This window comes from Lathyrus oleraceus, chromosome 3, assembly GCF_024323335.1.
Source record: "Lathyrus oleraceus cultivar Zhongwan6 chromosome 3, CAAS_Psat_ZW6_1.0, whole genome shotgun sequence".
NCBI classification, from domain to species: Eukaryota; Viridiplantae; Streptophyta; class Magnoliopsida; order Fabales; family Fabaceae; genus Lathyrus; species Lathyrus oleraceus.
The window spans coordinates 325,577,983-325,605,812 of NC_066581.1; the positions used below are offsets into that span (position 1 = coordinate 325,577,983).

At 29.9% G+C, this 27,830-nt stretch overlaps 2 protein-coding genes across 2 annotated transcripts; one reads left to right on the top strand and one right to left on the bottom strand.

The window, feature by feature from the left end:
- The first annotated feature begins 1,092 nt into the window (after positions 1 to 1,092).
- Positions 1,093 to 8,631, top strand: LOC127127442 (beta-glucosidase 11). Its single transcript, XM_051056629.1, has 10 exons — positions 1,093 to 1,278; positions 1,424 to 1,493; positions 1,960 to 2,015; positions 2,131 to 2,206; positions 2,285 to 2,700; positions 2,821 to 2,936; positions 7,525 to 7,745; positions 7,841 to 7,872; positions 7,963 to 8,020; positions 8,114 to 8,631. The coding sequence occupies exons 1-10, from the start codon at positions 1,153 to 1,155 to the stop codon at positions 8,428 to 8,430; spliced, it is 1,488 nt and encodes a 495-aa protein (XP_050912586.1). The 5' UTR covers positions 1,093 to 1,152; the 3' UTR covers positions 8,431 to 8,631.
- A 12,527-nt stretch (positions 8,632 to 21,158) lies between these two features.
- On the bottom strand, positions 21,159 to 23,666 carry LOC127127443 (beta-glucosidase 11). Its single transcript, XM_051056630.1, has 10 exons — positions 23,460 to 23,666; positions 23,245 to 23,314; positions 23,093 to 23,148; positions 22,935 to 23,010; positions 22,441 to 22,856; positions 22,237 to 22,352; positions 21,949 to 22,169; positions 21,821 to 21,852; positions 21,686 to 21,743; positions 21,159 to 21,591 (listed from the first exon to the last, which is right to left on the bottom strand). The coding sequence occupies exons 1-10, from the start codon at positions 23,583 to 23,585 to the stop codon at positions 21,275 to 21,277; spliced, it is 1,488 nt and encodes a 495-aa protein (XP_050912587.1). The 5' UTR covers positions 23,586 to 23,666; the 3' UTR covers positions 21,159 to 21,274.
- Between the last annotated feature and the right edge of the window lie 4,164 nt (positions 23,667 to 27,830).

The window sequence follows — 27,830 nt, forward strand, 5'->3', positions numbered from 1 at the left end:
CTTTCAGAGCCTGCTACTCTACTTCCCTTTCAGAAGTTCTCTCAGTCAAACGCAACTCTTGCGCTTCTAGACTGTTCTGCAGCTCTTCAATTCTCATGGTGCTCAGATCTTTGGAATGTTCTATTGCTACCACAATGTAATCAAATTGACAGGTAATGGATCTCAATACCTTCTCCATGATTGTTTCTTCAGAAAGAATTTCTCCACACGCTTTCATCTCATTAGTGATCAGAATCACTCTGGAGATGTATTCAGAAACTTTCTCATTATTCTTCATGTTGAGATTCTCATATTGCTTTCTCAAGGACTGAAGCTTCACCTTCTTCACTGATGCGTCACCACCATAACATCTAACCAGTGTGTCCCACGCAGCCTTTGCTGTCGTTGAATCTGCAATCTTCTCAAACACATTTACATCAACACATTGATGAATGAAGAACAATGCTTTCTGATCCTTCTTCCTTACTTCCTTCTGCGCGTTTTTCTGTTCATCCGTCGCATCTGCCGCTACCGGAACATAACCATCAGTGACAAGATCTAGAACATCTTGAGCACCGAACAGTACACGCATTTGGATCATCCAACGATTCCAGTTTTTACCGTCAAATACTGGAAGTTTGGTGTTCATGTTGCCGTTTCCGTTCATCTTTCTACCTTGCACAGTATACTCAGATTTCTCACACAGTGTTTCCCAACCCACAGATTTTGTTCAAGATTCAACACGGATCTAAGAATCAAAATCAAACACACAAGACCTCACGTTCACTCGTGTTTCCCGTGTTTCCCAATGAATCCGAACCGGAGCTCTAGATACCAATTGTTGGTGCAAAGGTAGAATGAATGGAAATATTCTATTAAGAATGACGGCTACAAAACATGATAAAAGTTACAATGATTGTCACCCTATTTATAAGCTAAAACTAGGGTTACTAGAATAGGATAAAATACTAAAATACCCTCTAACAAACTTAGGGGCTAAGAAAACTAAATATGAATTACTTCTAATACAATATACCTTACCTGCAAAGTAAACTGTTGAATAAAGTAAAGATTCTCTTGCTATTGATAAAAGGAAAAAACAAAATCCTATATGTTCATTATAAAAAAAATAGAAATAAAAACTCAGAGCTAAAAGCAGAAGCAAAAAGCAATATGGCTTTTGTTTTGACAGTGTTTGTAGTTGTAATTCTCGTCCTCTTCTCTTGGAGTGCTGATAGTTTGAGCAGAGATGAGTTTCCTTCCGACTTTGTCTTTGGTGCATCAACCTCTGCCTACCAGGTTTCTTCTTCTCTATCTTTCTTCTGCTTTTTTTTTAATAATTTGAGGGAAAAATGGATTCTCATTATAATAAAAAAGCTACTTTGGCTTCTGAGAAATAATATGATTATAATAATAATAATTTCTCAACTTTTATGATGAAAAGGTTGAAGGTGCAGCAAATGAAGATGGTAGGAAACCAAGCATATGGGATACCTATTCTCACGCTGGAAATGGTATATTGTTCTTTAGTAATTTTACTAACATATACTTATTTTTTAATATATAGTAATTAATTTTTCTGCTTAAATTAGTAATTTAACGTGTTTTTATTTTTAGTTTCTAAATTTTTTTATAAAATAATTTTTTTGAATGTTAGAATAATTTTGGTTTTATTATTTAAAATAAAAATTTTAACAAAAATTTAAAAGAAAATCCGCAGAACATCTGTTAATTTTTCTATAAATTTTAATTTTTAAGTATTAAAATAAAAAAGATTAAACATTTAGAAATAATTACTTAAGAATTAAAAACAAAAATACGTCATGTTAATTTCTTATTCTAGGTTTTCTACTAACTTAAAGTCATGATTGTTATAATTATTGACATAAATATTTTTACACCGATATTTCTTGAAAGTTAAAAAACATATATATTTTTCTTTTGTTGAAAGAAAAGTTGATTAGTTAAATATATTTTCAGCAAATATGTACAAAGGAGATGGAGATGTTGCATGTGATGGATATCACAAATATAAGGTACTGTAAACCACACTTCAATAAAGATAGGATATATCATGTGTGGACAATTTGAATCTTGTACGTAAATTGGCTTTAATTTGAAGTTAAAAATGCAAATCTTGATTTCCTGCAGGAAGATGTGCAACTCATGGCTAATATGGGGCTAGATGCCTATAGGTTTTCAATATCATGGTCAAGACTTATTCCAGGTGATAAGATCGCTAAAGAGATTATTATAATGTTATTTTTATTTATTTTCTAACCATCTTATCTGAATGTGTTAGCAGATGGAAAAGGAGCAATCAATCCCAAAGGACTTGAATATTACAACAACCTCATCAATGAACTGACAAGCCATGGGATCCAACCACATGTTACATTGCATCATTGGGATCTACCACAAACACTTGAGGACGAATATGAAGGATGGATTAGTAGAAATGTTGTGTATGATTTCACAGCATATGCTGATGTATGCTTCAGAGAATTTGGTGATAGAGTTAAGTATTGGACCACACTGAATGAGGTTAATGTGTTTGCAATGGTTGGCTATGGTATTGGAGCAGCACCACCTCAGAGGTGTTCTCCTTTCTCTCTAGGAAACTGCTCAAGAGGAAATTCTTCAACCGAGCCTTATTTGGCAGCACATCATATGCTGTTAGCACATGCTTCGGTTGCAAGATTGTATAACAAGAAATATAAGGTAAAATTTATCTACAACTAGTCATAATCATATAAAATAATGGTTATGATGATATTATTTTGAAATGACCTCAATTATCATAATTTATTATGTTTATAAAAACTATTTTTTTGTGTGCAGGGAATACAACACGGGTTTATTGGGTTGAATCTTCTTACTATTAGTTTTGTTCCAGTGACAAATACTAGTGGAGATATTATTGCCACTCAAGGGGCCCAAGACTTTTGGATGGGGTGGTAAGTAATGATTTTATCAAATGTGTTTTTATTCAATGTTTGTCTACAACCATTTGAGATATATAACTATCAAGTCCCTACAGATAAAGTTTCTTTGGCTTAAACTGCAACCACACACACATGCATCAATATACCTAATCCTACATGATTATTACTCATTAGTTACAAAATTCTAATAATGGAGAAGTTATAAATACTAGTATAGACAGAATTATTCTCAATTAATGTTATTTTGGTAACACCGGTGAAAAATTACTTTTTTTATATTTTTAGGTCTGACTAGTGTAAGAGTTTCCTTCTATTCTATATATACCTCATTTGTATTAGTTCTAATACATAAAAAAAAACACTACCACAAAATTGTCGATGATATCAGAGCCAAAGATTTGAGTCATCTCTAAATCTATTTTTGCCACACATGGAAGTTCATCCAATAGCTTGGTTGATGGGCATTTTCTTCTTATTATTGGTCACAAATTAAATGGTTAGAATTCCAATCAATTGGCGAAATGTTATATCACGGAGACTCCAAAAGTTTAGAAAAAGGGGATTCCAAATTCAATAAATGGCAATTGGGAAATAGCTTAATAATGTAATGGATGTTTAATACCAAGACCGGTGAAATTGAAGAAAATTCATGTACTATGAAACTGTCAAGGAGATGTGGGATGTAGGGAAGGAAACATATTTTGATGTAGACAATACATTTGCAATATTTGAAATCAATAGCATACTTCATAAATTACAACAAGGTGACCACTCAATCATAAAGTATTTTAATACTTTAAGTCGTCACTAGAAATAACTAGATGTATATGATGAAGTCGAATGCAGTTGCAATGAGGATGGGAAGAAATACAAAGACATGGTGGAATGAGATAGAGTTTACACATTTCTATATGTTTGAACACAAAATTTGATGAAGTTCCGAAGAGAATCCTTAGAACCAAACCCTTTCCGAAAATTTGAAAAACATTCTTGAAAGTAAGGACGGAGGAGAGCAGACGAAAATTGATGCTTGCAAAATCCATGGCAACTCCGTATATTAAAAGCTCTGCAATGACAGTATCCGGAAATTAGTCTCGTCCCTAACCACTTGGCCTACTCTTCTTTTCAGGAATTTCTTCTTGAGAGTTCCAATAAAATAACGTCTTGAGCTTTCATCGATATTCCCACAACCTTATTACAACAGTTGAGAGATTTTATACACGATGATCCCCCAAACAAAATATTTGACTGAAACAATCTCAATAATCAAATTGAGATTTTATCAGGACAATATCAAGAACCAAATATATCAAACAAGAGAACCACACTCTTTATGAAGAACAATTAAGCATGAACACGTGTATAACCAAAAACTCTCAGAAGTATTTTTCACTCACAAGGAACTAAGGCAACTTTAATAAAACAATATAAAATGGAGAAAAGAGAGAAAATAAGAAAAAGATAGTAGAAATCTGAATTCTAGTGTGATTAGAAATAAGGAGAAGCTTCCTTTATATAGGAAAAATATATCTCAAAAAGGAAAATGATTCATGGGTTTTATAATGCTCATAATCGATTATGTCATATGGTTAATCGACTATGTGCTTCAAAATGACGGCAACCCTAATTCCAAAAAAGGAAAACCTATAACGGCTAATGTCTTAGTCAATTATGAGTGTTTTTAACCCTTTAAGAAACTTTATGCTTTTGTTCAATCGATTGGATAAGGGCCTTAATCAATTAGGTCGTGTATATAAGTGTCATAAATGTTTAGGAACATCCTTGATCAATTCCACTAGCAACTTGATGGTTCCTCTAAGGGTTTTAAGGTGTTTTTATCAAATAGAGAGGATTCAAAAACATTTTAGTGTGTGTGTGAGAGTTGTTTTAGTATCTTAGGAGATACTCTTATACTTTTAAAATACATTAATCACCCAAAGACATAACCGGGAGAGCTTTCACACATCCTTTATTTCACAACCTTGAAGATTCAAGATTCCTTGTTAGGTTCATCAATGATTCAGAACTTCACCTGGTACTTGATTTCTATTATCTTATGAGGCTTGATATGGATTATTTGATACACGACATCATCTGAGGTTTCTTGAGAGATCCTCAATGACTCCATCAAATGTTGTTTGGAATTACGTGTTGTCATCATCAAAACCATCAATATCATCTTCCACCAAGTTCATCTGCAGATAATTTTACCTACAACCACATGGTTCCATATTCTCCCTTTTTTTATGATGACAATGTATCTCTCAAGAAGGTGAACAAACAAGTAAGCAGATAAAAAAATTTAAGTAGTTAAACTCTCTCTTATATATAGAGAGAGAGTATACCCTTATCCCTTTAAGTGTATACTTTTTTCCCTTCGAAATTATCAAAAAGAAGGAACGCATGTGAAATACAAGCGTTGTTGAACCAATGATCTTGATATTATTCATTGCATTAGGGTTTTGATGACGACAACGTTGATGCTAGTTGAAGTTAGTGGTGATAGCTTTTCAACTTTGTGATGATGGTGATCAACTTAAAGATATTTCAAGCCTCATCAAGAAAAAGATTCAAAGTTTCAATGAAGTGCTTATATGATCGATGTATCTGGAAATAGAATTTGAAGCTTCAGAGTTGTGAAAGAGAGGAAGTGTCAAAGCTCGATTGACTATGTCTGTCGTAGTGACCAAAGTCTTATAAAAGTAGGAGAGTAAGTCTTAAGTTATTATGGAAACTCTCTCTCTCTCTCTCTCTCTCTCTCTCTCTCTCTCTCTCTCTCTCTCTCTCTCTCTCTCTCTCTCTCTCTCTCTCTCTCTCTCTCTCTCTCTCTCTCTCTCTCTCTCTCTCTCTCTCTCTCTCTCTCTCTCTCTCTCTCTCTCTCTCTCTCTCTTCTCTCTCTCTCTCTCTCTCTCTCTCTCTCTCTCTCTCTATATATATATATATATATATATTATATATATATATATATATATATATATATATATATATATATATATATATATATATATATATATATATATATATATATATATATATAAAAGAGAGTTTAACACACACACAAGCATACTTAAAGCCCTTAAGGATCCTGTCTTGATTTGATAAAATCACCTAAAAATATTTTAAAGGCCTAGCCAACTGATTAGGGAATTGTCTAATCAATTAGGAGTTATTTTACAACTGAATAATCAATTAGCCATAGTGCTATAATTGATTGTTTCACTTTGTAACGCTCAAAATGCATTTGAACAAGTCTCTTAATGATCGGGAATAACTAGAAGTTAAAATCTTCCATTTGTGGCTTGAGCAGTTGATTATTCACTTGTAATAATTGATTATGCTAATCGAATATTTCATTAATTCGGCCCATGGATTGCTTCATTTTTATCCATATTTTCTCCTATATAAATGAGGATTTCCCTCGTTTAAAATTACACCAGAATTCAAATTTCTCTATCCCATTCTATTTTATCACTCTCTTCATCTCTCTTTAAAATTTTCTTTCACAATAAGTTATCTCAGTGTCTTGTGAGTGAAAAATACTTGTAAGGAAAGCTTTATACTAGTCTTGTGCCCTTGCTTGGTTATTTCAAGAATATGATTCTTTTGAAGGTTCTTGCTTGTTTCTTGCTATGCAAGGAGATAAGTGAGTTACCAAGCAGGTGACACATATTTCTAGTACTTTTTCAATCTAATTTATATCCAGTAAAATTAGAATCAAAGTACCCCACTAAGTCATAATTTTTTCCCTTGGGATACCATAAAACCAACAGTGATGTGCCGATGAGATACACTATAATAAGCCTTCATTAGCTTTTGTGTCAAATTTTCCTAAATTATCCTTTCTGTTTGTAAGGAAAAAGTATTTTCATCCAAAGACATGTAAGTGAGAAATATTTATTTCCTTCCTTTATACAACTCAAAGGGCACCAGTCTCAGAATTGATCTTAGCAAAACGTGATTCAGACACACCAAACAATGCTTACTACATAAAAGTATTTAAGATGGTTGGTCTCATTGGACATCATCATCGCAAGCTCTTGTAGAGATATATTTTTCCTCTCCACTGCCTTATTTTATTGGGGAGTTCGTGGAGTAAAAAAAATGTTTAATGTCATTCTCATTACATAACTTTTTGAAATCCTCATTATGTAAATCACTTACTATTTGATATTGTAAAACACTCCTTCACAAAACCCTATGTATTAACTTTATGTACTAAAATTATTTTGGGTCCATTAATGTTAGTTTAACAAGTATTCAAATTAAGTTTTTCATGAGGATCATAATTGCAAAAATATGCCGTAGACGTGTTTTCATTTTTCGTTCATGATACTTTTTATAAAAGTATGAAGGATGATGGCCATTTTTGCTTTCATGACTTTTCTTGATGGAACAAAAAGGAGCAACGTCATAAAATATATACTCATAGCGAGTCTCGAATACAAGTGCTTCATCTTAAATGGCGGTCACTCCAAACCCAAAGAAATAATGCAAAAATAACAATATTTGTCATAGAAATCCAACTTTTTTTACAATACAATTAATGTCACAATTTCATTAATTTATGTAAGAATGCTTTGTTTATCATATATTATTGCAGGATACTAAATCCATTAACATTTGGTGATTATCCTGATATAATGAAAAAGAATATTGGCTCAAGGCTTCCTTCCTTCACTAAAGAGGAATCAAATCTGATCAGAAACTCAATTGACTTCTTAGGAATTAACTTTTACAGCACATTTTCTGTTAACAACCATTCCAAAAGCCTGAACATGAAAGATATAGATTTAATACCAGATATGGACGCAGAAATTACAAGTATGTTTTAAATTTTTTCTGCTATTTTCTAACTGCATAACCAATTCTACATGTAGCTTTATCAAATTACTTATAAATGTTCTTTCTTGTTGTAGTGCTTCCCGAAAATGATACATCTATAAACACGGTAACATAATTTTAGCAACAAGGTCTCATTCCTCTTTTTGTTTATTTATGATTGGTTTAGTTTCTGAATTCAACCTAGAATTTTCAACAGGTGCTAGATTCCTTGAAGAATGATTATGGAAAATTTCCAATTTATATACATGAAAATGGTTTGACAATTTTCCTATATACATCATCATCATTCCATTCTTTCAAAATCTTCAAATGTTGATTTACTTGTATGACAAATCTTTTTATTGCAGGCCATCAAACACCTCACAGTTCATCATTGAATGATTTTTCTAGGATAAAATCCTTGCATAAATACATCGGGAGCATAGCTAAAGCAATAAGGAGTGGATCAAATATAAAAGGTTATTTTGTATGGTCCTTCTTGGATGTGTTTGAAATAATTGGTGGATATGAAGAAAGTTTAGGCCTATACTACACAGATTTTAAAGATCCAAATTTGAAGAGACAACCTAAACTCTCTGCTAAATGGTACTCAAATTTTCTGAAAAATAAACCTATAGACCCAAAGATTATTATGAAAGTTGAGAGTGATGCATCTTTGCTATAATGCCAAGGAACCTCTAATTTAGGGTCAAGATTTGTTGTTTTGTGGTATCACGTGAATGAATGAATAAAATAGATGTGGTCCATGATGTTGAATATGAAACATGGTAGATTTTTATGAACACAATATTATGTACCTGTTTTATTACATGATGAAATTTTGAATAAAATGCTTTCGCAAGCATATGAATATGTTTTGGTTAAATTTTGTTTGTGAAACTTATTCCATCATATTGTATGAGTGTTTATTTTCTAATGTTGTAATTAGTAACAATAAATAATTAATGTGGAATTTGTTTTTTAAATTCGGAAATAGGAAACAACGGTAAAGTGTTGCAATTGACAAAAGACCATGATATTGTTTAAGTTTGTTCTTTTAAATAGGCAACGCAGTGTAAAGTGTTGCATTAAAAAATTTAAATAGGCGGCGCTTTTGAAATGTTATAGTAGACAAAAGAGTAAGAAATCTAAATAGTCAACGCTTTTGAAATGTTATAGTAGATAAAAGATTGCAACACTTAGGATCCGTATGAATCAATTTTACTTTTTACTTTTTAAAATATGTTTAAATTATTTTAGAGAAGTGTTTTTAAGAAGAGAACTATTAAAAAACTTGTTTGGTAACCTAACTTTTCAAAACCGTTTTAGAAATGTGAAAATAAAAATATTTGTTTGGTGAACTAATTTTTAAAAACAGTTTTAGAGATGAGAAAATAAAAAATCAATTTGATAATTTGATTTTTTTTAAATTGTTTTATTAACTAATGTAAAATTAAAAAGATTTTTATTATAATTAGTAATGAAATATTTAGAAATCATATTTAAATATATAAATGTATAATTTTATTATTAAATAAAGTTGAGATATAAATTTCTTATAATAAAATACAATACAATCTCTAAATATTTATACACAATATTTTATTATCTATAGCACATATAAATATCAGAAGGATAAATATCAAACAAAATAAACATAAGTATTAAGAAAATAATCACCAAAAGTTCTTTAAGAAAATCTAAAAGAAAGATAACAGATTGAATTAACTGTTTACAGTGTACTAAAAAGTTCTAAGTTGCTTTTAAGAAAATCTAAAAGAAAGATAACAGATTGAATTAACTGTTTACAGTGTACTAACATCCCATTTTAATATGATTTCTACCTATTTTCATATCAGATGCACCTTCATTAGATAGTCTTGTTATAGTCTTGTTAAGTTATAGCACTGAAACTTATCCCTTTTATGATAGGACCTTCGTTCATCTCCTAAAAGAAAGATAATTTGTTACAAGAAGAAGAAGAGACAATGGAAAAAAATGTTATTGAGCAAACTAAAGTGATTACAAAATGAAGTATTATTGAAAAATAAACAATATATATATATATATATATATATATATATATATATATATATATATATATATATATATATATATATATATATAATGACCAAACCCAAAACATACAAAATTATATTTTATTTTCAACACAACAACTATATATTACATTCGACTCTATCGAATACAGCTGACTCTTACTACTTCGACAAAGTCGAATACTAAGTTATCTACAAAGCATCGAATTACAACTTCGAATAGAGTTTCATTCTAAATTTATTCCATAATCAAGGTGATCCATGTTGATTGTGTTAGTCTTGTTGTCACATCAGTCACATAGATCGTTATGGATAGATTGAATATGTCGAGTGTATCCATAACGTGTCACATCAAGGTACAAACTTTTGTAACCCTAAATACCTCTCATTTTCGATAGTCACTAACTTGAACGTTAGAGTATTTCCTTATACTACCCTTGACATAGATTTAGAGCTTCTAAATACCATTCGAGTTCTCCAATTCATCGTTAACATATGCTCACCTTCTCAAAAGTGGGATCATGATCAAAATTTAATTATGAATATATTCAATGTCCAGAGTTTAAGATAAAAATTGAATTTTAATATTAGATTTTGCACTTATTTTTCTAAAAAAAAACTCTAAAAATATTTACATAAAACTTTAAATAGATTGATTTAATATTAGAGGCTAAAACTATTTGCTTCATAATTTTATAAAATTTAAAAATGATTTTTTATAATGATAATAAAAACGAAACTTGATAATTTTGAAAGAAAAAAGATATTTAACTTAAAATTATACTATTGTATTTTTGTATATTTATTAAAATATTATAAGAAATGATTTAATAGATTGTAGTATTATATAACTATTAGTTTATGAGACTTTGCCCAGTCAAAGACGGTTTAGAAACATAAAATAAAAAAATTATTTTACAAATTTATGGAACAAATGCATTACATTACATGTTTTATTTGTACTTCACTATGCAATGACTTAATTGAGTGGTTCAACAAAATAAAATTACTTATAATTATTGTTTTAAACTATCATTTTTCTCATACTTTTTATTTCAAACTAAATACAAAAACGCAAAATTGAAAATTGGAAACATGTTTACTTTTTTTTTTTTTTGCTTTTTACTTTTAAAAAATAAAAATGAAAGTGTTTTTAAAAACAATTTTCTAAAACAATGTAATCAAGTAGTTTTTTAATTTTATAATTTTTTAAAACAAAAAAAAAATGTTTTTAAAAACTAAATCAAATATGTCCTTAGTAAAAAGTGTTGTTGAAAGGGCGTGCTTCATCAAAAGTCGCAACCTTGTGAAACAATATTACTTTGCCTATAAATTAATCATTTTAGATTTTTTAAAAAAAACACATAACAAAACTACATCATCTTCACTATAAATTCCAATTTTCATATTCCCTATATTCGAGTTTTCATCGATTTTACGCAAATTCGAAATAGGATGAATTATTTTGGATATTCATATGCGTTAATTCTAATAAAATTTGAGAGTGTTTGAAATACTATTAGAAAAGTGATTATATTCACGATTCTGATCTTGATCCATTTAACTTTCAATCAATTTCCAATAATCTAATAGTATTACATATAATTGCAATCGAGACTATTACATATAATTGCAATCGAGACTTTTGTTTTAAGTATCAAAGTGATAAACCAAGACATTTTATTTGTGATTAATATTAAAGACTGCTACTTTAAAAAACATTATAATAATTATCTATGATGGTGAAATATAACCATCTATGTTTGTTTATTCATAACCATGATGAAAGGTACATATTTAACTTGTGATATTAGATTATTCTTTCATGCAAATATTTTTTGTTGATTATTAGTTATTTTCATGCAAGTTGATATTTATAGTAAGTATATTAAGATGTTCTTAATATGTTTAATGTCTTGAAATAAAATGGATAAAGATAAGTGGACGATAAATATATTATTTATTCATGAGAAAATAATTTATATCTATCATTAAAATAAATTAATCATTTGGATTTAAGTGTTATTTTGACATTTGTCTGAGTTTCCTTATATAAGAAGGTTATATTGACTTATAATTAATACATAAAATGTCATAAGATGAATAATGCATTTATTTGTGTTTAAAATAATTTGAAAAACTATTTAAGATGTGAATTTATGGTGCATGTATTAAAAACATAAAATTGTATAAATAAAAAGTTAAAAAAAATATGAAGAACATATTTCAATTGTATTTTTGTTCATCATTAATCTAAACTCACCTTCTCAAAAGTGGGATCATAATCAAAATTAATTATGGATATGTTCAATGCCCAAAGTTTAAGATAAAAATCGAATTTTAATATTAGATTTTGCACTTATTTTCTTTAAAAAAAACTCTAAAAAAAATTTTAAAAAAATTTAAATAGGTTGATTTAATATTAGAGACTAAAACTATTTGCTTGATAATTTTATAAAATTTAAAAATGATTTTTTATAATGATAATAAAAACAAAACTTGATAATTTTGAAAGAAAAAAGATATTTAACTTAAAATTATACTATTCTATTTTTTTTATATTTATTAAAATATTATAAAAAATGATATAATAGATTATAGTATTATGTAACTATGAGTCTACGAGACTTTGCCCAATCAAAGAAGGTTTAGAAAAAAAGAAAAAGCAAAAATCATTTTACAAATTTATGGAACAAGTGCATTACATTGCATGTTTTATTTGTACTTCACCATGCAATCTCTTGATTGAGTGGTTCAACAAAATAAAATTACTTATAATTACTGTTTTGAAACTATCATTTTTCTCCATACTTTTTATTTCCAACTAAATACAGAAACGCAAAATTGGAAATTGGAAACATGTTTAATCTATTTTTTTGCTTTTTACTTTAAAAACAATAAAAATGAAAACTGTTTTTAAAAATAATTTTCTAAAACAATGTAATCAAGCAGTTTTTTAATTTTATAATTTTTTAAAACAAAAAAAAACTGTTTTTAAAAACTAAATCAAAATGTCCTTAGTAAAAAGTGTTTTTGAAATTGTAAGGGCTTGTTTGAAAGACTTTTAATTTTTAGTTTTTAAATTCTATTTTGTATATCTGTTTTAAAAAATTGTTTTAACAATGAGATTGAGAAAAAAAATTGTTTGGTAATCAATTCCTTGAAATCTGTTTTTAGGAGTCGGAAAATATATTTGATTATTTAATTTTTTTTAACTGTTTTAAAAATAATAAGATGATAAATTTTTTTGATAATTTAATTTTTAAATTTGATTATATTAAATAACAAAAGATCAGAAATAATTTTCTGATCATTTAGTTCCTAACGAATAATTTTTTGTTTATAGAGTAGAGTTAAAAAAAATATATCTAATCAAACATGTTTATATAGTTAAATATTTTTAATAATGTAGACCGATTGATAATATAAAAAATATTTATTATTTATAAATTTAATCAATTATAAAATATTTAACATAATGAATTAATTTGTAATATATTATACAACAAAAAGAAGTTAAAAATGTACAATCTTATAAATCAATAAATAATTAAAACTAATCTATAATATATATATATATATATATATATATATATATATATATATATATATATATATATATAAATAAACTGATGGTTGATAGTAAAGAAGATGTACAATAAAATTTATACAAAAGTTTTATATAATTACATTTGTGCCATTAATAAAAAGTGACACTTTTTTTGTGTTCTTTTTATCATTCTTGAAAATAAAACTGAAAAATGAAAAGCAAAAACATATTTATATTGTTTTGGTTTTTTAATTTTGAAAACTAAAAAATTAAAAATAGTTTTACAAAAGTATTTTATAAAACAAGTCATTCAAACAGATTTTTTGTTTTTAAGTTTTTAAAAATTAAAAAACAGTTTTTAAAAACTAAAAAACAGTTTTTAAAAACTAATTCAAACAAGCCAAGTGTTTTTGAAATTGTATGCTTCATCAAAAGTCGCAACCATGTGAAACAATATTATTTGGCCTATAAATTAATCATTTCAGATTTAGAAAAAAAACATAACAAAACTACATCATTTTCACTATAAATTCCAAATTTTATCTTCCATATATTCGAGTTTTTATCGATTTTATACAAACTCGAAATATGTTGAATTATTTTGGATATTCATATGCGTTAATTCTAATAAAATTTGAGAGTGTTTGAAATACTATTAGAAAAGTGATTATGTTCATGATTCTGGTCTTGATCCATTTAACTTACAATCAATTTCCAATAATCTAATAGTATTACATATAATCGAGACTTCTGTTTTAAGTATCAAAGTGATAAACCAAGACATTTTATTTGTGATTAATATTAAAGGCCGCTATTTTAAAAAACACTATAATTATTCTCTATGATTGTGAAATATAAACATCTATGTTTATTTATTCATAACCATGGTGAAATGTACATATTTAACTTGTGATATTAGATTTTTCTTTCATGCAAATAATTTTTGTTGATTATTAGTTATTTTTATACAAGTTGATATTGATATTAAATATAGTAAGATGTTCTTAATATGTCTAATGTCTTGAAAGAAAATGGATAAAGATAAGTGGACGATAAATATATTATTTATTTATGAGAAAATAATTTACATGTATCATTAAAATAAATTAATCATTTAGATTTAAGTATTATTTTGACATTTGTCTGAGTCTCCTTATATAAGAAGGTTATATTGACTTATAATTAATACATAAAATATCATAAGATGAATAATGCATTTATTTGCGTTTAAAATAATTTGAAAAACTATTACGAATTTGAATTTATGGTGCATGTATTAAAAACATAAAATGGTATAAACAAAAAGTTAAAAAAAATATGGAGAACATATTTCAATTATATTTTTGTTCGTGCCAGAATTTATTAAATTTAATATTATTTATCTCATATTAAAGTAGTAACCATAAGCCACGGAAAATATTTTGGGCAGTTATTTTAGTAGTTAGAAGTACCCGTTTAATTAATTTAGGTGCAGCACTCATACTTGTAAGATGGTGCAGAATAAGATTTAAGTAGAATTTGAGAACATAGAGGGATCATGTTTTAATAATATAGAAAAGTAGTTATGCCCTTTTATAAGGGCATTTTTCCTTAGAAGTACATATAGACCTTGCTATTTCAATCAATAGTACGGAGAAAGTTTCTTAAATTTCTATTTGTTTTCATCCTACTTTTTATCATTCTCTTGGGCTTGTAACAGTTTGATTTATGAAGTTTACTTTCTCTCAAGAGCAATATTTCTGATCAAACTATTGTTATCTGATTCCAGGTGGGATTCAATATGAGGAAAGTAACAAAAGGTAATGTTACAATTAAGCTATGGGATCTTGGAGGGCAACCTAGGTTTCATAGCATGTGGGAACGCTATTGTCGTGTGGTTTCTGCTATTGTGTATGGAACAAACTTCTTATTTTCTTCTAGCTTTGAATATTTATGTGTGTCATTCACATGCATACACTGATACATTTATGGATGCATATTTAACTAATAACTTTTTATTTGTAGTATATGATCAATTTATGTGTGCATAATATTGTCTATCTGTTTGATATATTGCTAAACAATCGTCTGATCCAGATAACCTTAGCATATCAAGAGGTGAACTTCATGATTTGTTGAGCAAACCATCATTGAGTGGTATCCCTTTATTGGTGTTGGTGAACAAGATTGACAAGGCATGGGCTCTTTCTAAACAAGCGTTGACCAACAAAATGTAAGATTCATGTCCCTTTCACTCTAGTTGACAAAGCAGGGCCTATTTGTAATGTTTATAATGATCAAGAACAATATGCAGAAGATGTTTTGAATCAATAACAAATACAAAATAATAATAATAATGTTCATAATTGTGATGCGGTTGAGGGAATTATGAACGATTCAAATTTGGTTCAAATTTGATGGGGTTATCAAGTTTTGATTCTTGTCAAAATATTAACACTAAAATGGATGGAACTGTGGTGGATCCAGATCCATAAGGTGTCTCTGTCCGTTCTCCAAACTCTATGTGGCCTTTGACAAGTGATTTACGGGATTCAATGAAACCATCACCATCTTTGAAAGATTACTCAGAAGTTGTTTGATGAAATTTAAGAGATAATTTAGGAATTTAGCGGAGGTCTGTAACTCCCACAATTTAACTAGTTTTTTAAAGTTGATTTTAAGTGACGTGACATGACATGTAAGCGTCCGTTAAAGAAAATAGACGGCAGAGACTAATATTGGGGACGAAAAACTTTAGGAGGATCATTTTTTGAAAAAAAATTTATAGGGATTAAAATTGAATGTTGATGTTATTTATAGGGACGAAAAACATATTTAACCCTTTATTTTTCTAATGTGATTCTTATTTGGATATAACATAGATCATTGTTAAACATGAAGTTAAGACATATAATCTATGATGCATATATTAATTACATAATAAAAGTGTTTATTTCAAGAGAATATAAATAAACTATAATGAGTGTTAGTTAAATATGGTGTATCTGATTTTCTTATTTAAACCTCTTTATAAAATAAAAGTTATGATCATGGTTGTTAATTGCTATAAATGTTTAATGCATTGAATATATTTTAGATATATTTAAGTGGAAGTGTAACTTCAAAGTAAAATGATGATTAACTTTTTTATTGACAATGGGAGAATGACAAAAGTTGCATTATTGTTATTGGTGATTGCTCTAGATTCACATATGTATATCTTTTAAATCATAAAGATGATGCCTTTAATGCATGTAAAATTTCAAAGCGGAAGTAGAAAATTAATTAAATAGAAGTATTAAAGTCCTTATGAGTGATATGGGTGGTGAATATTTTCTATTAATTTGATGCATATTGTTAAGAATATGGAATTCTACAATAATATTTTGCACTTCATACACCACAACAAAACAGTCTAGCCGAAAGAAAGAAAAGGTATAAGTTGGGTCCTCAAGGGATAAAATATGTTTTTGTAGGCTATGCATCAAACATTAAAGCAAATAGACTTTTGAATTTGGAGTATAATAAAATTATTGAATCCTGAAATGTGAAATTCTTTGATAACCTTATCATGAAGGATAAGGAATTTGAGATTCCCACTAATGATGAACATCGTGAGGAAGATTCTCCATGGTCTGTTAAAACACAACCCTAAAGTTCTTCATGGATTGTTGAAACACAATCCAAACTTAGGATAAGCAAAAGTCCTCAAGGCTAAGGATCTAGAACCGAACGAAATGGATTATCAACTTATTTCTTTTTATCTGGTAGAAGGAAATCATGAGAACTTTGTTCAAAAAATTCCTATTATTCTTCAAGTGGAAGATGATCCTAAGACTTATAGGAAAATAATGGCTTCAAGGGACTCCTTTGTTTGGAAGGAATTTATCCAAGAAAAAATGGATTCAATAATGTCAAACCCTACTTAGAAACTTATCAATCTACCTAAAGGATCAAGAACCACTGGATTCAAGTGGGTGTTTAGAAGGAAGCATCATAGTAATGATACACGAAACACCTACAAGTCTTGATTAATAGTCAATGATTTTAGACAAAAATAAGATGTTGATTATTTAGACACATGTACATTAGTAGCATGCACAACGAAAATTAAAGTATCATTTGCATTAACTTCTTTGCATGACATTATAGTTCATCAAATGCATGTAAAAACAAAATTCCTAAATAGAGATCTCGATAAAGAGATTTACATGGAACAACATAAAGGTTATGTGCTTCCTGGTAATGAACAAAAGGAGTGAAAATTTGTCAAACTATTATATGGATTAAAATAAGTACTTAAACAATGACATCAAAAATTTGACTATATCATTGCAAGATTCACTAGTTAAAGAAGGAGATACACAACTTAGAGGGAGAATTTTCAATTATTATCAAAACACAAATTCAAAGAGTTTGTTATCATCAAAAAGGGAAGATAATGAGGAATACATATTATATCTAGTTCAGTTTTTATGGTGAAAAATATTATCAAAGAAGAAAATGATCAAAAGTGTCATGCACATCAATGATGAAGTTGATATGGAAGTTTGAACCTAGAAATTCAAGTGAAGAAATGAGAAAAGTGAACATAACTAAGGTGCTCATTGCAATTCATACTATACTACTTTAAATTGTTCATAATTTCATCTCTCACTTCATCTGAAAACCTTCTTCCATCGTCATACATGATCATACATAAATCCTTTACATTAAAACACATGTGAAGGGCTGAAAGCAATGTGGTATTCGAATACCAAGTATAAAATTTGCAAAAATTGAGTTATGGAAAAAGTGGTAATCAACTACCATAAGGTAGTATTTGAATACCAGTGTTAAAAGGAAATTGTTCACAAGTTGCAATGCTTCATGATTCAATTTTAAACTCATACTCATTTCATATGGATTTGTTCCTAAATCTTTTGACAAGTGTTTGTACATAAAATTGTACGAGAATATTGGGATATTCATGTGTATATATGTTGATTACATGTTGATCATTAGCAATAAGATGAACGGAATTTCAGAAACAAAGAGGTTCTTAATTTTCACATTCAAGAAGAAAGATCTTTGAATAGTTGGCACCCCTTTTGGGTTCAAAGCAAATCGAAACAGTGCATGTTATGAACTTAGTCAAATACACTATGTTGAGAAAACTTTGACATTCAATATGAAAGATCTTGGACTAGTTGACACTCTTTTAGGGATCAAAGTAAAGCGAAATAATGAGGATTATGAACTTAGTCAAACACATTATGTTGAGAAAGTACTTGATAAGTTCAAACACTTACGTTTCAAGGAAGTAAGTACTCCATTTGATCCTTGTGTCAAATTTTAGAAGAATGATGGAAGAGTTATGACTCAATTGGAATATGCAAGAGTAATTGGTTATCTAATGTATTTTATACAATGTATTAGACCTTACATAAAATTTTCCCTTAGTAATATGATTAGATTTACTAGCAATCCAAATGGTGAGCATTGGAAGGTCATCACAAAGAATTTCGGTTATCTTTTGAAAAACAACAATTTTGGCCTCCATTATGCTAGGCAAACAAGTTCAGTAATTAAAAGCAGAGAGAAGTTCAAAGGTTAGAGCATCTTTGAGAGCTAGCTATCACTATTCCTCGGATCATAATACAAAAAGGGAAATAAAATAGAAAAAAAAAATAAAACATTCAAACTTTTATGGGTTACCATAGGATTTACTAGTTTGGCCCTTAAAGTAATTAACTTAAAATTAAGTGATTGTTTACCAAGAACACGGGTGAACACCAAATCACTTGTGCCACAACTCAGTCTTTGACACAGGTTTTGTGGATGTCACATATGTTGAACCACTTACAACCTCTTCCTCAAGGGTATACAAGCTTTGATTCTTTACGCCTATCAAGACTTCCTTCAACCCCTTCATCAACCTTAGGATACTTTGCTCTTTTTTGAAAATATATCCTTTCTTGTTGAGTTCGCCAAGAGAAATCAAATTCCTCTTAAGTTTAGGTACATACCTGACATCAGTCAATAACCTTATTGACTCATCATAGAGCTTGAATCTTACATATCTAATACCTGCAATTTTGCAGACTTTATTGTTCCCTAACAACACTGATACACCATCTTGATCGCATAATTCCCCAAACACATCTTTGTTTAGAGTCATGTGTCAAGTGCAACTTGAATCCAGAATTAACTCTTTGTTAGAGTCGTTGCTTGAAATCATCAGGACATCAGACGATTCATAATCATCTTGCACAATGGTTGCATTACCATTATCCTTTCCGTCATGATTATTCAGTCAATCAAGACACGTCTTTCTTATGTGACCATCCTTCTTACAATGATAACACCTAATAGCATAAGTATTACCACCATGAGAATTTTGTAGTACTTTACCCTTCTTCTTCTCAAACCTACGATCTTTCTTTGTGAATTTTCCTTTTACGAACAAACATTCACCAACAGATGATGGTTTGTCCTCCTTTTGTTCATTCAAATCCTTAGAGTACAAGGTTGGTTGAACTTCTTCAAAGGTCAATGAATCTCCTCCATACAAAAGAGTTTCTTTAAAATGAGCATGAGACTTAGGTAAAGCACACAACAACATCAATGCTTGATATTCATCATCAATCTTGACCTCGATATTTTTAAGATCAAGAATCAACCTGTAGAACATATCCATCTTCTTAGCTAAGACTTTGTATTCACTCATCTTGAATGAATACAAAGTTTGCTTCAGGTAGAGGCGATTGACCAAAGATTTGGTCATATACAATCCCTCGAATTTGCTCCACACACCCGCTACCGTCTTCTCCTTCGAGACCTTTCGGAGAACCTTATCACCAATACTCAATATGATGGAATTATGGAATTTCTCGATCATCACCGTCTTCTCCTTCTCCATTAGGGAAACATCCATCTTCTCTGATCCTTTCAACGCTTCTAACAAATCCTATTGAATTTGTAGGGCTTGCATCTTCAAGCGCCACAAACCGAAATCATTCTCACCGGTGAATTTCTCAATTTCATACTTTATTAACGACATCTTCTCCTCCACGCTAACCGCACCAATTTGTTGTAAAATGATGCCCAAAAAAATAGAGTATGATCGGTTAATTGATTAACAAGAAAATCACAAAATAAAGGAAAAGATAGAAGGGAAGAGAAAGACAATTCAAAGTGGTTTAAAATTGGATTCTTGATTCAATTACACATCAGGACACAATATTTACAATTGAGTCTCAACCACACCACTTTCTCCCTCTGATTAGAATTATTAGGGATTGATGGAGAAATGATGACTAATATGTTATTTATAAGTTAATTAAACTCTAACTTTCAACTAATATACTAAACAATTTGCCCAACAATCTGTCTCAATTCGACATGCTAACTTAAATAACAAGCTAACATATTTCGACAACATACTAGAACAAATTTAGACTACAACACACACTTATTCGACTACTGCATATTTGAACAGACTTCTACTACAACATATACAACTCCTGTCTGAAACAAGAAATTTCCCAAATATCAAATATTTATAAATGAGCCATCATCCATCTCCAACGATAACCTAATAACCTTCTTCAAACACATATTGGTCGCCTCCAAAAATTTATTTTGTTTCTAATACTCGTGAAACCATAGAATCTGAATTGGATAAAAAATTTCGACCTTGCTTCCTCAATATTACAGACACACCCTTGCCTACTACCTAGGTTAGAGCTCAGCTATAACGAGTTCATCACCATGAGTATCTTCTTCATAGAATCAGGAAGAAGACAAACACTCATACAATATGATGCAATAACTTGCACAACTAGATTTAACCAAAACATGCTAACATGCTTGAGAAAGCATTTTATTAAGAATTTCATCATGTAATAGAACATGTACATAATATTGTGTTTATAAAAATCTACTATTTCTCATATTCAACATTATAGCAAAGATGCATCACTCTCAATTTCCATAACAATCTTTGGGTCTACAGATTTATTTTTCAGAAAATTTGAGTACCATTTAGCAGAGAGTTTAGGTTGTCTTTTCAAGTTTGGATCTTTAAAATCTATGTAGTATAGACCTAAACTTTCTTCATATCCACTCAGTATTTCAAACACATCCAAGAAGGACCATACAAAATAACCTTTTAGATTTGATCCATTCCTTATTGCTTTAGCTATGCTCCCAATGTATTTATGCAAGTATTTTATCCTAGAAAAATCATTCAATGATGAATTGTGAGGTGTTTTGAAGCCTGCAATAAAAAGATTTGTCACACAAATAAATAAATATTATGAAGATTTTGAAAGAATGGAATGATGATGATGTATATAGGAAAACTGTCAAACCATTTTCATGTATGTAAATTGGAAGATTTCCATAATCATTCTTGAAGGTATCTAGCACCTGTTGAAAATTCCAGGTTATAATCAGAAACTAAAGCAATCATAAACAAATGAAAAAAAGGAAGAAGATCTCGTTACCGCGTCTATAAATGTATCGTTTTCAGGAAGCACTACAACAAGAAAGAACATTTATAAGTAATTTGATAAAGCTCCATAGAGAATTGGTTAGAAAATAACAGAAAAACAACTCATAAGTTATAACATACTTGTCATTTCTGCTGCCATATCTTGCATGAAAGTTCTATCCTCCATGTCCAAGCTTTCGGGATAGTTGTTAACCGAAAATGTGTTGTAAAAGTTAATTCCTAAGAAGTCAATTGAGTTTCTGATCAGATTTGATTCCTCTTTAGTGAAGGAAGGAAGCCTTGAGCCAACATTCTTTTTCATTATATCAGGATAATCACCCAATGTTAATGGATTTATTACCCTGCAATAGTATATGATAAACAAAGCATTCCATTAAGAAAATGATATGTGATAAAATCATCACTTACCACCGTATCCAAAAGTCTTGAGCCCTTTGAGTTGCTATAATATCTCCACTAGTATTTGTCAGCGGAACAAAACCAATAGTAAGAACATTCAACCCAATAAACCCATGCTGTACTCCCTGCACTTGCAAAAATGGTTATAACTTACAATAATCATAACATAACCATTTTTTTATATGATTATGACTAGTTGGAGATAAACTTTACCTTATATTTCTTGTTATACAATCTTGCAACCGAAGCATGTGCTAACAGCATATGATGTGCTGCCAAATATGGCTCAGTTGAAGAATTTCCTCTTGAACAGTTAGCTAGAGAGAAAGGAGAACACCTCTGAGGCGGCACTGTTCCAAAACCATAGCCAAACGTTGCAAACACATTAACCTCATTCACCGTGGTCCAGTACTTAACTCTATCACCAAATTCTCTGAAACATACATCAGCATATGCTGTGAAATCATACACAATCTTTCTACTAATCCATCCTTCATATTCGTCTTCAAGTGTTTGTGGTAGATCCCAATGGTGCAATGTAACATGTGGTTGGATCCCATGGCTTGTCAGTTCATTGATGAGGTTGTTGTAATATTCAAGTCCTTTTGGATTGATTGCTCCTTTTCCATCTGCTTACACATTCAGATAAGATGGTTAGAAAATAAATAAAAATAACATTATAATAATCTCTTTAGCGATCTTATTACCTGGAATAAGTCTTGACCATGATATTGAAAATCTATAGGCATCTAAACCCATATTAGCCATGAGTTGCACATCTTCCTGCAAGAAATCAAGATTTGCATTTTTTATACAGCAATTTATGTATAACATTTGCACATGTTTAATATATTTTGTAACAGACCTTATATTTGTGATATCCATCGCATGAAACATCTCCATCACCTTTGTAAATATTCGCTGAGAATATATATATATTAATTAAATAAGTAAAAACCTGGATTAAAAAATTAATTACTACCTAAATGTTAGTAAAATTACTAAAGGACAATATACCATTTCCAGCGTGAGAAAAGGTATCCCATATGCTTGGTTTCCTACCATCTTCATTTGCTGCACCTTCAACCTTTTCATCATAAGAGTTGAGAAATTATTATTATTATAATCATATTATTTCTCAGAAGCTAAAGTAGTTTTTTTATTATAATGAGAATCCATTTTTTTTCTCAAATTATTTAAAAAAAGCAAAAGAAAGACAGAGAAGAAGAAACCTGGTAAGCAGAGGTTGATGCACCAAAGACAAAGTCGGAAGGGAACTCATCTCTGCTCAAACTATGAGCACTCCAAGAGAAGAGGACGAGAATTACAGCAACTAACACTCTCAAAGCAAAAGCCATATTGCTTTTCGCTTCTGCTTTTAGCTCTCAGTTTTTTTTATTTCTATTTTTTTTATAGTGAACATATAGGATTTTGTTTTTTCCTTTTATCAATAGCAAGAGAATCTCTACTTTATTCAACAGTTTACTTTGCATGTAAGGTATATTGAATGCCACGTGTTAATTCGGTCACAATCGTTTCACATAATATCTTCTAAGAAAATACTCAATAATATATATTAATTTAAAACTAGAATTAATAATGGTTTTAATAAAAATATAAAATAAATTAAAGAAAATATGATTTAACTTTTTTTATTACATAACACATTTAGGAGTATCTAAATGATACAATCAAAATTCACTAAAAATTCTTACAGTAAAAACATGCAATGATTAAAAGAAATGAAAGTTGATTGTGAAGCAAAATTTTCACACATGGAAAGTGCTTTGTTATTTAGACACATCATCGTGATTCATACCAACCTGTTTTAGGCTCACCTACATTTACCGATTTGTGCTTTGTCGGTTCAATATCTCACTCAAGTCAACCAAAAAAGCATGTTTTCTTAAGGAAAAAGCTTAGAAAAAAAGCACATATAATACTCTGAAATTCAAAAAGTTTTGAACCAAATTTATATATATATTTCTAAAGACAAAATAGTTTGAAAATAGTAGGAAAGATGATCAACATTTTTGTTTTGAAATATTTGAAAGCTATTCAAAATTTTGGAAGAGACGGTTAGAAAATTACTGTGACGTTTACGATGGGAAAATTGATGTTAAATATATAATTTTTTGTCTTATATATGTTTGTAAAAGGTAGGGTTCGATAGAGTCGAAATTGTATATATTTGATATAGTCGAAGTTGTGTATGTATTCGATATAGTCGAATATAGTTTGTAATAGTCAAATATGTATGTATTCGACCGAAAATTGAATACTGCATATAATGGTCAAAATTTTGTGTATTCGACATAGTCGAATACAACCTGTCGAAATTTACTCAATTGATTAGTTTGAGATTACTTAATGTGTAAATAATCTCATTATAAATAGGGAGGCACATTGTGCTTGTAAAGTAGCGGTGTGTGAAATGTGAAATACACACAAAAAGTTTTAGAAAACGAGTTTTTGACAGATTGGTCAATAAATCTTCTCTCTTTCACTTTCATACATTCTTCTTCTCTCTTCCAAAATTATTATTTTCTCAAACTGTTCTTTCTTTTCAAATCTTCTACTATCAAGATGTTTGGGATCGTGTGAAGAATGGAGTGACGATAATTGGTGACAATGTCACGGATGAACAAAATGTTGCACATAAAGATTTGAAGAATAAAGATTATAAAACCCTTTTTATAATCTATCGGTGTGTTGATCCATACAATTTTGAGAAAGTTGGTGATGCAGGTTCATCAAAGGGATCATGAGACATCTTGAAAAAGTATTTTGGATGTGCTGAGAAGGCGAAAGATGTGAGGTTATAAACTCACAAAATAATGTATGAATTGTTTCAGATGAAAGAAAGTGAAAGCGTGACTGATTTTTTCACTAGGATAACAAGACCGATGAATCAAATCAAGATGTGTGGAGAAGTGTTGACATCAAGGTCGATAGTTGCAAATATCTTGAGGTCATTACTTCCAAATTTTGATTATGTGGTAGTAGTCATTGAAGAAACGAATGACCTGTCAAGCATGAGAAAAGAAGAGCTTCAAGGGACGCTTGAATCTCATTAACAAAGAATGACTAAAAGATCTGCAAGCAAGACGATAAGTGATGTAGCTCTATAGGAACAATCAAAAAAAGAAAATAAAGGCAAAGGAAGATGGAACGGAAACAAAGGTAGAGGAGATGGAAGAAAACTTGATAAGAGTCATATTCAGTGCTATAATTCTCAAAAGCATGGTCATTATGCTAGTGATTGCCCCGAAAGCAAAAGAAATAATCAAGAAAGTGATGCAAGGCTTGGAAAACAAGCAGAAGAATAAATGTTATTGATGGTTATAACAAAGAAGGAATAAAAATATGAAGATCTTTGGTGCTTAGATTCAGGGTGCTCATCACACATAGCTGGAAGGAGATATCGGTTTGTTAACGTGGGACCTTCTATGAAGAACAAGGTGAAATTCATAAATGACAATATCCTAGATGCTAAAGGTATTTGTGATATCCTGGTCATGAGAAAAGATGACAAATAATCAGTGATTTCGAATGTGTTGTATATTCCATACATGAAAAACAACTTGCTCAGCATAGGACAACTGATTGAGAAAAATTACAAAATGTTGATAGAAGTTAAGATGATGAGAGTACTCGACTCAAATGGCAAGTTAATCTTAAAGGAACCTATATCTCAGAACAGAACCTTCAAGATTGAACTTTATGTGATATAACCCAAGTGTCTGGCAATTACAGTTAGAAAGGATGAATGGCTATGACACTATATACTTGGCTATCTCAACTTTAAAGACATTAGTAATATGAAGAGAAGGAACATGGTTTCAGGTATACCAAAATCCATATTCCAAATGAAGTGTGTGAAGAATGTGTTCAGGAAAAATAACACAAGAACAACTTCATCAAAGATTCAAGAAGTAATTCTAAAGCCACTCTTAAGGGTATATACTTATATGTGTGTTGTTCTCTTTAGGTAGATTCTATTGGACGTAATAACTACTTTGTTACATTCATAGATGACTATAGTAGAAAATAATGGTCTTGCCAAATCAAGAAAAAGAGTTATGTGATTGAGGTATTCACCAAGTTGAAAACTATGGTGGAGAGACAAAGTGACCACAAGATCAAGACTTTAAGGACTGATGGGGGTGAACAATATGTGTCGAGAGACTTTGATGCATTATGTGAAAGATATGGGATTGTGCATGAGGTGGTGCCACCATAAAATCCTCTAAAAAATGGTACTTCTTAAAGGAAGAATAAATCCATTATGAACATGGTAACAAGTATGTTAAAGGGCAAGTATCTACCAAATGAGTTATGGGGTGAAGTTGTGTTGACTGCAACATACATCTTGAACAGATGTCCAACCAAAAAGCTAGAAGGAACTACACTAGAAGAATGTTGGTCTGGTGGAAATCCTAGCTTAAGTCATTTGAAGGTGTTTGGGTCCATAGCACATAGACATTTGTTTGACCAGTTGAGAAGAAAACTTGATGACAAGTCAAACTAGATGATCCTGATAGGATATTATCATACCCCAAAATTTGCCCTCCCTTTTTCATTTTTTCACTCAACCCTTGACTCGAGATTCATCTACACGCACTCATGTTTCATTCATGTGCATCATTCATACTTGGTAATTGATCATTATGGACTCAAAGCTCTTAACTTGCAAAGTTAGGGTTGGTGTGTGGATCAAACCTTCAAGGTATAACTTAGTTCTTCATCTGATCATAAGGGAAGTGAAACCTTAATTGTTTGGTCTTTGAGGCATGGATTCAAGAAATTTGCTCAAGTGGAGGGCTCATACATTAGAGATTTGATCAAAGGCCTTGATTGAAGGGTATGCCTCATTTAAACCCTAATCAAGGGAGATGTGGTCCTAATGTTCCTTGTGGATTGACTTTCCATATTATGTTTATTGGAAACCCTAATTCATTGGGGAGAGATGTTTGACTATCATACCATGCATCATTCATCATCCACATGCATACGTGATTGATATTTCATCTAATTCAAACATTTCCTAGGCCATTGACTTAGGTCTCTTGGTATTTGCAAATGCATAAGTCCATATGTCTTGATTCATTTCATTAATGTGGTAAAGATGGTCAAGGGTAACTGGTCCATTCAAGTATTGGTTCCATTGATTCATGCAATGTGGCTTAAACATTAGTCTTTGTTTCATGTGAATCATGCTTTGTTTTCATGACATATGAAAACCCTAATTCAGGTCTCACAATTAACTTTGGTCAACTGTTGACTCTTTGGTCAACCAGTTGACCAAAGTCAACCATACATTTTATATGCCCATTTGATTTTGATCATTCACATTTATTTCAAGTTATACCTTGAAATTTGTTAACCGTTGATCTTTCTGTTCAGTTGATGCATCCAAATTCAATCAATTTTCAATTTCAGTCCATTTCAAATTATTTTTCATAACAATTTTAAAATCATTTTCAAACACAATTTTCAATCATTCATTAACTTCTCATAAACCATTCAAATGCATTCCATAATACTAATTCAAAACCATTCAAAGACCATGTTTTTTCATTTAAAACCTTTCCATAACAAAG

Bases quoted from the DNA above. Each gene is read 5' to 3' on its own strand.
- LOC127127442 (XM_051056629.1), top strand. From the start codon at position 1,153: ATGGCTTTTGTTTTGACAGTGTTTGTAGTTGTAATTCTCGTCCTCTTC. The intron at 7,746-7,840 runs GTATGTTTTAAA...TTCTTGTTGTAG, and splicing joins TATGGACGCAGAAATTACAA to TGCTTCCCGAAAATGATACA. The intron at 7,873-7,962 runs GTAACATAATTT...AATTTTCAACAG, and splicing joins ATGATACATCTATAAACACG to GTGCTAGATTCCTTGAAGAA.
- LOC127127443 (XM_051056630.1), bottom strand. From the start codon at position 23,585: ATGGCTTTTGCTTTGAGAGTGTTAGTTGCTGTAATTCTCGTCCTCTTC. The intron at 23,011-23,092 runs GTCTGTTACAAA...GATTTCTTGCAG, and splicing joins ATGGATATCACAAATATAAG to GAAGATGTGCAACTCATGGC. The intron at 22,170-22,236 runs GTAAGTGATGAT...ATACTATTGCAG, and splicing joins CAAGACTTTTGGATACGGTG to GGTAATAAATCCATTAACAT.